The sequence below is a fragment of the Coturnix japonica genome, unplaced genomic scaffold (genome assembly GCF_054131305.1).
Source record: "Coturnix japonica strain WE unplaced genomic scaffold, WE-NBRP24 Scf045, whole genome shotgun sequence".
NCBI classification, from domain to species: domain Eukaryota; kingdom Metazoa; phylum Chordata; class Aves; order Galliformes; family Phasianidae; genus Coturnix; species Coturnix japonica.
The window spans coordinates 2,370,899-2,385,979 of record NW_028188948.1 but is presented as its reverse complement, the minus strand read 5'-3'; the positions used below and the strand labels follow the sequence as shown (position 1 = coordinate 2,385,979).

The 15,081-nt window shown below is 36.5% G+C and overlaps 1 protein-coding gene across 2 annotated transcripts; it reads left to right on the top strand.

Moving 5' to 3' along the window:
* Positions 1-15: 15 nt before the first annotated feature.
* On the top strand, positions 16-15,081 carry LOC146752463 (kinesin-like protein KIF20B). Of its 2 annotated transcripts, XM_085531811.1 has the most exons (14): positions 16-358; positions 854-915; positions 2,433-2,628; positions 5,070-6,273; positions 6,714-6,852; positions 7,582-7,704; positions 8,102-8,263; positions 9,214-9,384; positions 10,018-10,137; positions 11,647-11,847; positions 12,286-12,366; positions 13,094-13,220; positions 13,766-13,908; positions 14,921-15,081. In XM_085531811.1, exons 1-14 carry the CDS (start codon positions 166-168, stop codon positions 14,999-15,001), a joined length of 3,003 nt encoding a protein of 1,000 aa, XP_085387937.1. In that variant the 5' UTR covers positions 16-165; the 3' UTR covers positions 15,002-15,081. The 2 variants fall into 2 exon arrangements, with proteins under 2 accessions (XP_085387937.1, XP_085387938.1); XM_085531812.1 differs by lacking the exon at positions 12,286-12,366.

The following is a 15,081-nucleotide window of genomic DNA, read 5'->3' as shown; positions in this document are numbered from 1 at the left end:
CATAGTGGCTATCCAGACTATCTGTAGAAATAACAGCTATTATGTAGTCAGCTATTCAGCAGTTTTAACTGATTATAAATTACGTTTCAGGGTGGAGAACATAGCATAGTGCCTGACACCTGTGTTGATCCTGAGGGCATTCTTGATTCTGTGCATTATGATGTCATGGATATTAAAGAGCAAGCTGAGGCAGCACATAGTTCCATTGTATCCCTGGAGGACCCGAAGGAAGATACTGGCTGGTTTGAAAAGCAGCTGGAGAAAACTAACTTTGAACTGATGGAGACCAAAGAAGAGCTACCAGAGAAAAACACCAAACTTCTTAAAACTGAAGAAGAGCTGATGCAGAAGAACAAAGGTGAGTTATGCGATGTGAAAGGTAGAAGACAGAAATAGTTCATTAATCTAAAAGAGAAATAACCAGTTTGAGTAGGAATTAGAGGAGATGTTCTACCTTTGGAACCATAGCCTGTAGATAAGTGATAGTTTGTTCCTTGTGTATATTCAGGTTCAGCAATTCCACGGTTTTTGGTTATTTCTTTTCTTTTTTTCCCCCTCTCCTTTAAACTGCAACTAGCAGCTTTACGCTTTTGTAAGTATGGGGTTAAATGTCTATATCTTGATTTTTACTTTTATATTGTAATCTCTACTCTTCTTTATGTCTTGTTGATGCAATGTTTTCATTCCAAGAAATATAGAAAACTTTTGAATCACTCCCAATAAGTGAAGACCACATGCAAATTAATTAATCTGTTCAAAAGCTACCTAAACATTAGAATATCTGGAAAAATTGATTACTTAATAAACTATCTATTGGCTACTTATGTAATACAACCTTTTCTGTGTGTTACAGACTTTGAAATGCAGATGATTAAATTGGATGACTCTGTTGAGCAACTTAAAGAAGCAACTGAGGTAACTTTATCAAGATGTTGTGTAAAATTGTTTTAATTAATTAATTAATTAATACCAACTTGTGGTAGCTTAAAATGCTATTCCAGTAGGCTCAATTAATAGATTTCTTACTGAGCTTAGCTTAACTGAATTTGCCTTTAATGCATTGTGTAATTCAGCTACTTAACACTCCATTAGAAACTGATGACTGAATTTTTTTTATTCTTTATTTCCAATCTCAATCAAGGTGCAGAAAGATGACATTATTACAGAGCTACAAGACTTAAAATCTCATTTAGAAGAAAAAGTAAAAGATTATGTGAGTTTTACACATCTCCGTATCCTTATACAAAAAAAGAAAAACACTAATTCTATGCTTGTAATCAACACATTTTTGGAAAACTGATTTTCTGTATGTAGCTGGTACTCGCTTGAAATTGTAAACAATTCAAATTTATCTGAAGGTAGTTGTTGTTAACACAAACAACAAAAATATCAGTGTGTTCCACTAACTCCTGCCTCACACTCCTACATCAGAGGAAGAGCAACAGTAAAAGTATGTTGAGTAGAGTTGGAAGTACAAGTATGAATGGTCAGGATATCTCCACGTTCTATGCAGTCCATAAAACTTTATCCTGACTAATGTACTGCGAGCTACTGAATATGTGAAGACTAGCTTGATTAAGTATGTGTGCATACCACTTCTGGTGGTTTTTGTTCATTTTTTGATGTTTGGTAGCCTGAAGTAGCTCTGAAAACATTTATAGTTAATTCTGTCACTCAGATCTCTAACCTTGTAAGCTTAGCAACTTGACCCTTCTTAGTCTTTGACTGTCTGCATCACTGCAACTTAGTATTTCCATGGTATTAAAGCTGACTGTGATGAGTAGTCATGTCCTCACCTATTACTTCTTCCAAGAACAAGGCTCCAACTCTATCTGTGAGATTGTGTGGCCTGAACACTTCTGAAGCTTTTCTTTTCATAAGCTACTAAAGATGAATAATCAGTCCTTGGCAGTGCCAGCATGGCTTAACAATCGTCATCTTGTAAGTAAGGAAGCTTCACTTGTGGTCAAGGACACAATCTAAAATATGCGTGACAGAGCTGACTAAGCTTTAAGGTTGGATTATATCTGTCACGATGAAAGTGATTTTAGCAGCTTAGCAGAAGTGTGATGTGATGAACTTGTATGAGAGCTGACCATTTGCTTTTTGACCATGTTTGTAATTTTGTTGACTTCTTGGAAACAGGAAATTCTTTGATAAACTGGTAAACTCTTGATTGTGTGCAAGTCTTTTACTTTGTAACCTGCTAGGCTCTTGCTTTCCCTTGTATACTCTACCGAGTATTGCACTTGTCATTATCTGAAGGTGTACTTGTTCTGTCTGCTATTGAGATTTGTAACTGATGTCTATAGAGTCACCGGGTAAATATTTTAGCTGTATGGTTTTGTGCAAATATTTGCCTACAGAAGATTACTGAGACTTAAGTGCTCCTTTTGTTAAGCTTCAATGTAACTGATCTTATATCAATACAGGAAAAGACTACCTACCATTTAACTACCATTAAAGCAGAACCGGCAGAAGAGAACACTAATAAAGGAACTGAAAGCAGCCAATTTTCAGTGCTTTCAGTTAAAGCACTGAAACAAGATAAAACTGAGTTGGAAGTGGGAAGAAAGCGCAGTACTGATGAAGATAAGCCTACTGTGGAAGAGCCACCTCCAAAGAAAGGTACAGTTTCTTCCATCGTTGAACAGGGTGTCTTCCAAAACAATAAATTGCTTCATATTCCGGATAGGAAGCAAAAGGCTGTGAAGCGCGTACCTTATGGTATAAGGAGAAAAGCCACTGTGTTAAACTGTAAATAGAAGTAACTGTTATGTAAATATCCCTTTTTCAGAAGGTCCTATGCTGTTCATTTTTGAATGCTTAAGAATAAAAGTTTTTTGCACTATTTTTTTCCTTTTTGCTGCTTTTTCCTCATCTGTTGATGCACTTGCAGATTTGGTAATAGTTTTAAAGCAGTTTCTTTAGGATTGTTTCAACTGCTGTTGCTGATCTTCTGAGTAGCATCAGCTGCTCAAGTGCTTTTTTTTGTTTGTTTGTTTTGTTTTTCCTGAAGCAACTATCAAAATTGTTGATGACCTGCTAATTGCTCGCTCATGGGCAATATTTGAGCAAAATGGTTTGGATAAGCTCTGATGCATTTAACTTCACTTCTGGGCACAGCTGAGCATCAGTGTTCCTAGAATTACGGAAGGCATATACAATGTAGAAGGGAAAATCTAAAACTTAGCTGTATTCCCTTCCTTTCTTGTATTCCTCTTGCAAAATATGTGCAAGGGAGAAAGTCAAGGCCTTCTTTGGATGAGATGCTGTTCTTGGATGATTTGTCCCTGCTGCCTTTATTTGGCATAAATATTGAATCCTAATGTGACCACTGAATGGCATCACATATAAGCATCTTACCAGAGACTGAGGGAGGGATGTGGACTCCTCCATACTCCAAATAGTAGTGGGTTTGTTCTAATCATATGACCAAAGCTCTCATTTAAAAATTAATGACAGCAATGCTCCTCATAGGAATTAAAATGGGTAGCTGATAGTCACAATGTCAGCATGAAGTTTTCGGTTAAAAAGTACTGAGTATTCAATCATGTTAAAATTTTCTTCTATTTGTGAGTATTAATAGCGTCCAATTTCAAAAACTGCTTAATATATATTCTTTAGCTATGTTAAATATATACAGTAGAACAATGAGCACAGGTATGTTGTGCTGGTTCTTTTGTAGAATTAGTTATATAAGTAGCACGAGCAAAAGTGTTTTAGGAGATGCTAGGTTATCTCAGCTTCAAGTTCAGGGTATTTACACCATTCTCTGAGCTTTTAGGTCTTGTTTCCTATGCTCTGTAATAATGCTTTTTCCCTACTTCCTGTGTAAGGAGCTTCTAGACTGAACATTACACATCTTCTCCCTAGTCTTATTTATCTTGCTTTAGTGCTTGCTTGTTGTTTTCAGCATAAAGTGTTTAGATTACTTATAAATCATATTCCCCTCACTAGTGTTGCTGGGTGAGGAGTCAAAATCCAAAACCTGGTTTGGGGTGGAATATGCCACTGCTGTTTCTTCAGTATGACTTTTAAATCAGTTGAGGGCTGTATATAAAACTCCTTAGATGAGTTAAGAGGCTGTTTCCATGCAGTACATGTGAATCTGTATGTAATGCAGGCTGCACGTGGGCACTATAAAATTCTGCATTGTAGTAATAAAAGGACTGTACAAGAATCACCATGGAATATATTGTTGTGGTGACCCAATCCCTAGTAAGTCTTGACTTATATTTATTTTTTTTAATACTTAAAGTATGCATATTATGGAATGGACATAACTGGATTCTAAAGCAATGATGAAATACAGCAGAAGTTGCTTTTGATAGAAAGAAAATGCATGTGATTTTAGCTAATTGCTCACCAGTTAAAGAAAAAAACAGCCCCAAGCTAATGGAATATTTATGGAAACTTGAATCTGCAAATTTGTACAACTTTATGAGTGAACTTTATAATCAAAAGAGTAAGTGTGGACAGAAGTAGGAATCCTCATATTTTGTTTAGAGATGAACTGAATAAGAGAGACAGATATCAACACTTAAGTGATCAACTTGTCCAGGGTTTTATCTTTCTTTTGAAAGTAAGAGGACTGTGAGTTGGAATGAAATTTCTTAGAGAACTGTTTATCTACCATTTAGATGTAGATGGAGTGATTCCTGGCTGCCTTATAGGGATTGCTGAAGCACGGAAGATAGAAAGAATATAGCTGTGAATTATCTATCTCGTTCCCATGTTTCTTAAATCTGATTAGATTTTCTACTGGTGTGGAGTAGAAGGTTTGAGTAGTGCCATGGTAAAAGTGTTCTTCCAGACTGAAAACATTTTGCTGTTAATTCTGTATAGAAATCTGAGGCACCTGATTACATGTTCAGAGGACTTTAATTCCTTCACGAGTATCAAATACTATGTGATGTGAGGGCATGGCTTGCATATTACGACAGTGTTTCACTTAGAAGTTGCTACTTGGTGTTGTGAACTGCTATGTAATAATGATTTTAATCAATCTGAGCTACATTCCTTTTCCCCTTTTTTTTTTTTGGTTTGTTTGTTTGTTTGTTTTACAGTAGTTGTAAATGAGAGAAAGAAAAAGAACACTGTAGAGCAAAGGACAATTGAACACATGAAACAAAAGTGCTCCGCGTACCGAAAGGAAGTACTAGCACTGAGGGAAAGAACTGAAATCTTGGAACATCATTTAACTGTGCTTGAAGAACAATGCAGAAGAGAAAAAAATAAAAAAGAAGATTTCAGTAAGCAGGTAACAAGCCTGCGGATTCAGCTTTCTTTTTCTGAAGAAACAGCTGATGTCCTCCGTGAACAAATTCTGCAGGGTCAAGCTGACTATCGAGAAATTGCTTCTGAACTGGATGAACAGAAATCTATAAATATGACACTTGAAAACAAAAATGCCCAACTAACTAACAACATAGAAGTTGCCAAAGAATATATAAGTGATAAAGTGTCACAAGTAAAAGAAATGCGGACCAAATTAGATGAATTATACAAATGTCACTTAGAGTTTCACGCCATCGGTACTGACTTTGTCAGTGTAAAGGATTCCTCAGACTGTGAAAAAGATGAGCCAGGGACATCTCAAATTAGTTCTGCATGCATTCAGTCACAGACTTCTTCCATCTCAGATCTTGTGCAGGACCTCTCCTTTAACTATAGTCTTGAAAAGATTTGGGAAGTATGCAGAAGTATTGTTGATGTTTCCTCACAAAAAAGTCAGCACATCAAAGCACTGCTTCAAGACAATGAAAACCTAAAGGTGGGACTGAATAATGCTGAAAATCATAATCGTCAACTTGTAATGAAGCTATGTGAGATTACAACTCACACTAGTCAGGAAGATGATCTTGTGAATCAGTTACATGAGCAAATAGAAAAGAAAACTCAGGACTTTGAAGAAAAGACTGCAGAAGATCAGAGAGTGATTGCACAATTTCAGGAGGAAGTTGCCAACTGTGAGGTAAAAATAAGAGAGCTTGAATATCTCCTGGAGGCTTCCAAGACAATGGAAGACAATGTGTCAAAACTCAATGAATTACTTAAAGAAAAAGAATCTATTATTGTTAATCTAGAGACAGTTACAGCAACTCTGCAGGAGAAGTCTGCTAATGCAGACAAAAAGGTTGAAGAGTTAAGTAGCAAAGAAGCAAATCTGATTCAAGAAGTTATGCAGCTGAAAAACAGCTTGGAGCAGATAAAACACTCTCTTCGGGAAAAGGAAAAGAGTGAAATGGAGAAAGTGCAACGTATAGAATCGTAAGTAACCACTGAGTTAACTTAGAGCCCTTTGAGAATGAACTAGAGTTAAAAATAGTTAATGGGAACATCCCTTTGACTTAATGCGTCTGCATGCTTATCAATGGCCAAACTACTACTTTAGGATGCTTTGGTATGCTACTTGAGTTCCAAGGGAAAACAGGAGTGTGCAAGGAAATAAAGAATAATATGGGGATTTCTGGTGGTTTTGTTGTACATCCCTCAGAATAGCATCTGAATAATTTATTGCTTCAGCATCTGATTATGAGAAGCAAGCTGAAACTCATAAGTAATTGTTTAAATCTTGTTACTGGTCTAGATAGATTTAAGAGTCTATTTACAAATAGAAACCAACAGGCAGGGCATGGATTAAGCTCTAATTGCTGTTTCCATGAGATGTGTAACAGTAATGTTCTTTGTATCTTTATTTTTAACATAAGGCTAGAAAATATTCTTTCTGAGAGTTCTGCCCTTGTACTGAATTTGAAAAAAGATTTGCAGAGGAAAGAAGAAGAGTATGCAGATCTAAAAGACAAACATTCTGATGCCGAGAAACAAATTCAGCAAGTACAAAGCGAGGTTTGTAGTCAACTGAGCTATTTTTTTCTGTAAGATTATGCTTGGCTTTCTGCTGTTAAAACTTCTCAAACTTTAACTATGAAGCTGGAAATTTCACACTAGTGTGGCTAGCAGCAAATCTTAGGTAAAGTTGCCATTGAAGCTCTAGAGGGGACCAGAAGTTAAAACATGGTTTCGCATAGATAATGAACAGAGGAAAGTAAAGTTGGTTGGTAGTCTGGAATAAGGTTTGTGAAGAGAATAGCTAATCTGCCTCTGGAGGGGACTTGTTATTATCTCTACGTTACTGGTGACTTGCCATTGGTATCCGTGGTAACTCCAAAGCCTAAAACCTAAGTCTTGTGAAAAAACGCTGATAACTGGGAAGAAGAATGCTATTTACTTGAAGAGAAATAGACTAATTTCCAGAGGCTCTTTAATATAAGCATGTATATTTTTTTTCTTCAATTTCAGCTTCAGTGATGCTAATAGTTAAAATTTAATTATTAAACAAGTACATATTTTAAAACCCATTTTGCAGGTACTTAGTGTGAAAGTTTATTGGGTGTGCTTGAGGTGGAAAATTGAAGCTTAAAAATGAATTCATGTCTTCCTTGGTAACCTTGCACTTGCTGTCGTTTTCCTACTCAGCACTTGTTTGTGAATTCCTCTTTATTTAACAAAGAAGTATTTGGCCAGGTTGGATTACAGAAGTCTTTTAATGAACCGTGAGCTGTGCTTACATTACAGGTGTCCACGATGCGTTCTGTGGAGGAATCCCTCAGGAACGGGATGGATGAACTTGAAAGGATTAATAACCAGTTTAAGGATGAGCTGGATTATAAAGACTATACTATCCAACAACTTAAGCAGGTATTTTACTTGCTCTTAATTTTTATTAAATGAATGATGCAGGTTTTCCAAGCAACAGGAAAAAGGTGAAAAAAAATAATAAATTGGAGCAAAATGAAAGTGGTCAACTGAGATTAGCGGTAGACCATGAAAGATATTCAAATAATTAGTCACTACAGAGCACTGGCAGATTGCTTTAAATACAATAATCTACATAGTAAATACATATGTAATACATGCATATAACCTGATCTTGTTGAGTGACATCACGATATGTTAATTGAAATGTCTTAACATAAACTCTTTTTATCAGCTTGAGTCCTTATTTATGCTATATGAAAAACTTATTAATTCTAGGCTGTCTTAAAGATTCTGCTTGTTTCTACTGTGTATGCTTTTCTATCATCATGAAATATAGGAGCTGGAGGAAAAGGACCATAATCTTCAAAAGTGGCGTGAGGAGAGAGATCAGTCAGTAGAAGCTTTGGAAGAACAGCTCAAAACTTTGGCTTCTAATGTCATACAAAAAGAGACAGAAATAGCAGAACTGAGACAATCTGCCTTAAAGGATTCAAGCAAGGTCAGCTCTCCTTTCCTCCTACCTGATTAGCTACCCATAAATTCTGTAAAACTCCTGTACCTGCTCTTTGTATTCTGGGTGTGGTTCTGTTCTTGAACACTGTTGTATTGACATCATGTGCAACTAACCAAAAAAAGCACCAGCTTTTATTTTTGTTCTTCAGAAACAGAATTTCTGTTAATTACTAAAATTTCAATTTTTTCAGTAGTTCAGATAAGCAGATGTCAGTTTGATGCTTATGATCCTACAGTCAGACTGGACATCTGTAGCTTTTTCCGATAATTCACAGCATTTCCGGATCCCAAGCTAGGCTCAATACTCAGACAGTAGTTCTGTCTCAGGTTTCTTACTTTCTTTGCTTTCTCTGAGGTAGTATCTACAATGGCATGAAAAGACAGAAGGGGACGTGGAGAGAGATTAAGGGAAGCATCAAAAAGCAGAGGGGGGATGATCTCTGGAAGTTGCATTTCTTATTTCAACATCCAGCTTTTAATCAGGATAGCCAATCTAAGCCGTAGCATAGAATTTCAGAAGCTAAACAGACGACTAAATGAGTTGTGCTCTTTTGAGAATGTTTGGATTCACTTTCTCTGAGAAGAAAGATGTTCTCATAGCAAAACTTCCCCTACAACTGCCGACTTTCTCACAGTACCGAGGATTTGGGAACAAATAAAAGCTCGGGTTATTATATCTTAAGGGAGATGAAGGCTGAAGCACATAAGTAAAATAGAAGAATCAAAATATATTGTATTACAACTTCCCAGGCAATTCTGTGACTACTGCACTTGTAACAGTGACCATACAAATCCGTGAAATGTTACTGTTCTTGAATAGTTAAGTGTTCTAGCCTGCAATTCTAAAACTGATGCTACTAAGTAATTGCAATACTGCTTGTGTGTGTTAATTCCTTTTGCCAATCCCACAACTCAGCAGTTTTTACTGTTTATTAGGATAATGCAACTGTGATAGAAGAGTTAAGAAAAGAACTGGCTGACAGAGATGACTTTATAAAGGAATTAAAACAACGCATTAACCACAGCAGCCCTCAGTGTTTGCCAGAAATACCTTTACTTGAAGAAAGACAAAGTAGAAGGAATGACTCTAGTAAAAGGAATGAAAAGGTATGATTATATTTTAGAAACTAAGTACTTAACATCTTGTTAACCCCTTTTTGTTCTTCTGTTTTCCTAGGAGATACTGGAGCTGGAATCATTGTTCTTGGCATATAGTCCTTTAACTACATATTCAGTGATGAGTACTTGTTGGTTCTTTTTATCTTCCACTCAAACATGAGCTCTCATCTTCACAAAAATATTTTATTTACTAGAACACCATCTCTCTGTGTACATTATGGAACTTTTCCATGCAGTTTTCCATGTATTCATATGTGGATGCTGAAGATTAGGCAGAGGTTTAGCCTTTGGTGTTCTAACATAGCAGCTGTGAGCGTGCAGAGTATGGGGGGAATGGATGACAAAACGACCAGCGTTACAGATTTTGTCCCTAAATAATTTCTTGCTTTCTCTCTTTTGGAGGCAGAATACTGCCTGAGACTGTTAGTGAGACCCAGTAGGGTGTATCTGAAGATCACACAATGAATAGATGTTACTACCTTCCCACACTTGTGCTGTGTTTCAGCTTACGTGTTCATGTGGCCTCTGAGCTTGAGGTTTTACACTGTAACTTTAGAAAACTCGAGATATTTTGGAGGTCTAATGCATAGCCTAATCTTTACTCCTTTTAAATATTTACAGCCTAGGAAACAACAAAGCAAAACTAAAACTGGAGAAAGTATTCCATTAAGATGCAAAGCTGAAGACAATTATTTGGCACGTCCATGTACTAGGAGCCTCACTTCATTAAATGAATCTGAGGTTAGTATGAAACTTCAGATCTGAAAATGTTGTGATTGTATTGCTTTTGATAAGGAATGAGTAGGAAAAGATCTCATGTTCTCTAAACAATTCCCAAGTTTTAATTTATTTATCCCTTTCAAGGTGATCAGATCACCTGTTTTTATAGCCTTTGATAGGAATAAAAGCTGTTGAAACAATTGTGTGATGAATTTTTGTCAGGTGCTGTTGAAAACTCTCCTCATGTTAATGCTTATGAAGTGGCTCATGATTAGATAAGTTACTTGGAAAAAATTCATGGAGCCACTGAAACGGGCACAGCAAATTGAACTTATTTTCTTCCTCTGCAGGATTTCTGGATATTGTTTTGTTAGCAGATGATGTTAATCATTCCTATATAAGTTTTTAATTGCTAACTTTCATAAAATAGCAGTTACATATATTTTAAAAACAAAGTATTTATTAACCAACTTAATTCTTGGAAATACACTGGGTGGTGATACTCCATTCAGATTCTTAGCAGAGCCTGATAAAGTGGCTCTGACTACTTTTTGTCTTTCTACAATCTTTGGTAACTTTTTGAGAGGAAGAAGACTCCCCTCAGGGGGTTGGAACAGTGTAAGTAGTAAAAGCTGCTAGTCTGTGTTTCGGACACTGGAGTTTGCTAGTTACTAGCAGCAGTAGAAGCAGCCATCTACCATTTTCTGATGTCCCCAGCAGCCTGTCTTCCATGTGTTCAACCAGCATCTGAACTCATTTTTGATATGCTAGCTGAATTCCTGCCATAGAGAAGGAGGAGTCCAGGTGATCTCAGTTCTGACTTTGTTGTTCCTGTTGAGAAAAACAGGATTGGGTGGATTGTGGACAGTAAGTGCTGCTGGGGAAATGCATACTGACATTTCCCTGTCACTTAGCTGTGCATTTGCTGCCATTTGACCATGAGCAGGTACATGATAGCCTTCAGCTTAAGTACGGTGTCATTGCTTGAATGTCTGTATTCTCTCCAGGGAAAAGATAGCAATGGAGTTCTTTAATGACTTGTACTGGGCTTGCACCTTGCCAGCTGGACCTTACTTATGTAAATAACATCTCTAGTGTAGAAGAGGAAGGGCAAATTCCCTAAGATTAAGCTGGAAGTTAATTGAACACTTGAATCAAATGCTCCTTTTCCTGCCCAGTTCTGACACAGCAGAGTTGAGATGAAGAAAATCGTGTCAGTTCTACCACCATTCTCTATTAAAAAAAAAGTGTAGTTGTCTGTGCCCTTGAGAAAAAATGACTTGTAAAGTATCAGGCTCAGTTTAACATGGAGAACTTTTTTTGTGATCATAGATTGGAAATAATTTTAAATGTAACAAGTTCTAGGAAAGAAGGGTAAAACTCTGCTGTAACTGAAATAGACTCCTTCTGTTACAAGTGTTCTTACAGCAGGAAAATCGAATGCTTACGTATCCTTTTCCAGATGCTTTATAGCTTTTTAATCTCATGGCTACCTTAACACTTGCACTTAAAATTCTTCTGTGCTATCAGGAGCATTTGGAAACTGTCCTCGACTCTTCTGGAGTGTCCGCAGAAAATGGCAAAACTAGTCGGTTCCCAAAACCGGAGCTGGAAATCCCACTGAAACCTCTGCAACCAGATAAGACGGAGATAAAGCAGCACAGCAGCATGATACCTTTAGGAGTGAAAATGCCTAAGGCAAAAAAGAAAAGAAGTGATGACATGGATGAGGTATGACCTAGACCCAACAGAAAACAAAATATCTGGTGCCTTTTTACCATTCTCATTTAAGCATTAAAAAAATGCTATTTCTACCTCAGTAAAGAAGTTGAAGAATTTAATCAATGAACTGCTTTAATGAACAAAACTAATAGCCAAGCTCAGTGATAATGGTTTAAGAGAAGGGAATTTCTCTTAACTCCATTGTGTATTTTCTTTGAAACCTGTAGAAATAAATCAGCTTTTTAGACATCATGAGATGTCTAATACTGATATCTTAATGTCCTGTTTTTATAATTGAATGCTTATTTATTATTTGATTTACAGTGGAATAGTTACCACTAGCAAATACTTCCCTAGTATTAGCAAAAATGTTTAAAGTGTTCACTTTTGTGACATCAATTGTTCTTTCCAAAAGAATCATGGCTGAAACTTGTCTTATTTTCCCAGGATTTTGTGAAAAGTGAGAACACGAAAAATACAAAATCTGTCATGGCTTTTAATTCACCCTCTGCAAGTGACGAGAAAATGGTTGGTTTTTGTTCTAGTTTTGAAGCTAGCTTGGGACTTCCTGTAATTGTGTGGTCACACGAAAGAAGCAGTGTCTTATCCTTATGTGTATACCTGAATGGGAATCTACATGCTTATGAGCTCTTCCTATTAAATTCCATAAGCTAACCAAAGGGCAAGTCAGTCTGTCCCCAGAGCATGTAATGGCTGTACTGTGTAATGATTTGGAGGGAAGGATATTGCACACTGAATAGTTGGGAAGAGAAGCTTTAGTGTATTATCGTGTGCTTTTGTAAGTGAAGCCCTTGTATTAAACTAAGGTTCATATCATTAATATGCATGGCAGTTATTAAAAACAGATGTTCACATGTGATAGCAGTATCCTTGGCATGGTCAGAGTATGAGTAGTAGATTTTTCCCATCTGTTGTCTTCTGTTTTGTATGTTTGTTTATTTTATGTAATTAGAACAGCTTATGTAAGAAACAACTCCACACCTTGGGAGCTACTTTTAAAGAAACTACTGCCTTATTAAGAAACTTTAAGAAACGTATGCCTTGAAATAGCTGAGATTTTGACAACTCCCTAAAGGGTATAAAATTGTCTACATTACTTGCCGTTGTGGTATCATCAGCATAATGAACAGAGGTGTCAGTAGTAAAGCTCAAAATGTCAACTTAAAATAACGTTGAACTAAAACGAAGTTTAAACAATGCTCTTGTTTCACATGTTCACATCTCTGTTGAACAGAAATCCGGAAAAAACTACTTCCTGAGAAAGCGAGTACATGCTTCAAGACTGACTAAAAAGAAGGATGAAACACTGCAAAAAGTTGGAGATTTTATTCAAAGCTCTCCTTCTATTATACACTCTAAAGGTTGGTGTAGAATAAGTTTTATTCCATGTTTTCTAGACATTCTAGAATGGCTTGTTTCTGCTGTAGGCTATTAATGTATTTGTTCCTAGAGAACTTGTCTGTCATGTTAAGTTGTCTTGTCCTTTGATTTTTGAGGTAAATGCATTTATTCGTCTCTTCAGAGATTCATTATTACATTTGTGAAAACCTACAAGTATACAGAGAAAGTTGGCTCTGTCTTTTGCTTCTGTCAGCACGAAAGTTAGGCCTGTTGTTTAACTCCTGCTGAAGTTTCTGACTTCCAGCGACTTCTGAGCCATGATTGTCTTTCATACTCCATTTTAATGCGTGCTTTAAGTTGCCGTACCTGAAGCTATAAACTGTTTCAGCTATAGAAGCAATAAAGAACCTCGATGAACAAATACAATTTCTGAGTATTTTCACTTAAATTTTACGTGTCATTTATAAACCAAGTTTGTTATGAAGCTTTTTTTGCATTCAGTGATTTAAAGACTCACAAAACCAGTAAGTTGATTGGTTTATGTATCAAAACAAATTTCTTCTAGCCAAGAAGCTGATGTCAGCAGTAAGTTCTCCTAAATCAAACGAACCTGAAAGTCTCGAAGAAGGAGAGACCAAGCCAAAACGATGCAAAAGGAAGCTGTATTCCACTGTCGTTTCTGGCCCTCTAGATATACCTGCTTCTTCGGTAAGCGATTATACTGTAGTCTTGGCTTAAAATAAACTACTAAGGAGTCCAAACAGACTGGAGGTTTCATCTATTTGCAGGGGGAGGCTGAAAGTACTGAGGTATTTCTTTATTCTACCAAGTCATTCTTGTTGGTCTTCCTGCTGTTCTGTTTTATTTTGTCCTCAAAGATCTCTGTGTTTGGCTGGCTTACAGTTTACTAAGTAGGTGATGTAGCAATCACGGAGATGTCTTCTAATTTGGAATCATAGATAATTTCAGTGTGTCAGAGTGGGATTATTCTACTACACGCTTTTCTAGAGCACAACTTAGACAGCTTTTTAGGTATGCTTAAACTAAGATCTCCTGTCTAAGCCAACTTGCAAAGGATCTGATGTGCCAGTTTCATGACTCTGTCGGCAGCTATTGTGCTAAGAACATTCTTGCTCTGTTGGAACTGCATCTTTTAATTATATTAGAGTACTTTTTCTGTTCAACATAGTGATCATTTGCCCATACTGTAATATCCCTCTGAATTTTTTGATGATTTGACGAATGATAGGGGCAGAAACCAAAATGTTATTTTTTTTGTTAGAGGATGAAGAAGATGAGACAATTTCTTCTCTCACTGTAGTTCTGAGAACATGGAACTGAACCGAGAACTGAAATTCTGGGCAAGTCATAGCTACAGGGATTGAGGCTAAAAATGTTTTCTGAACGCTTCATGTTTCACAAAACAAGTATTATAATACTCTTTTGAAAATAAGTATTTCAAAATGAAAGCTGCCTTCAGGCTTTCCTCAGATGTGTGTGCTTTTTTAAGATAAACAGGATTTTGTACATTCTCCATATTTGTTCCTTGTGATTATGCTGCATTAAAATGATCTCGGCATCCCATAGTTTTCTGAATAAAATATAATAAGCAAATGCCATTCTGAAATCCATTTAGGGGAAGAAATATGTTTGCGTGGGTCAAGAAGAGCTTGTCAGTCTTGTGCGAAAAGATGAGTAACTTTTGAAATGTTTTCTTCAGGAATCTGAGGAACAAAAGAAGGAAAGTGATCATCTGATCATCAAGCGACGGCTGAGATCCAGAACAGCTAAAAAACCTTGAAGAAGCGTGTTTGTTCCCCTTTCTCAGGACATACTTTTATCGTAGTATTAAAACTGGTTGTTAATAAACAGTAACAGTTA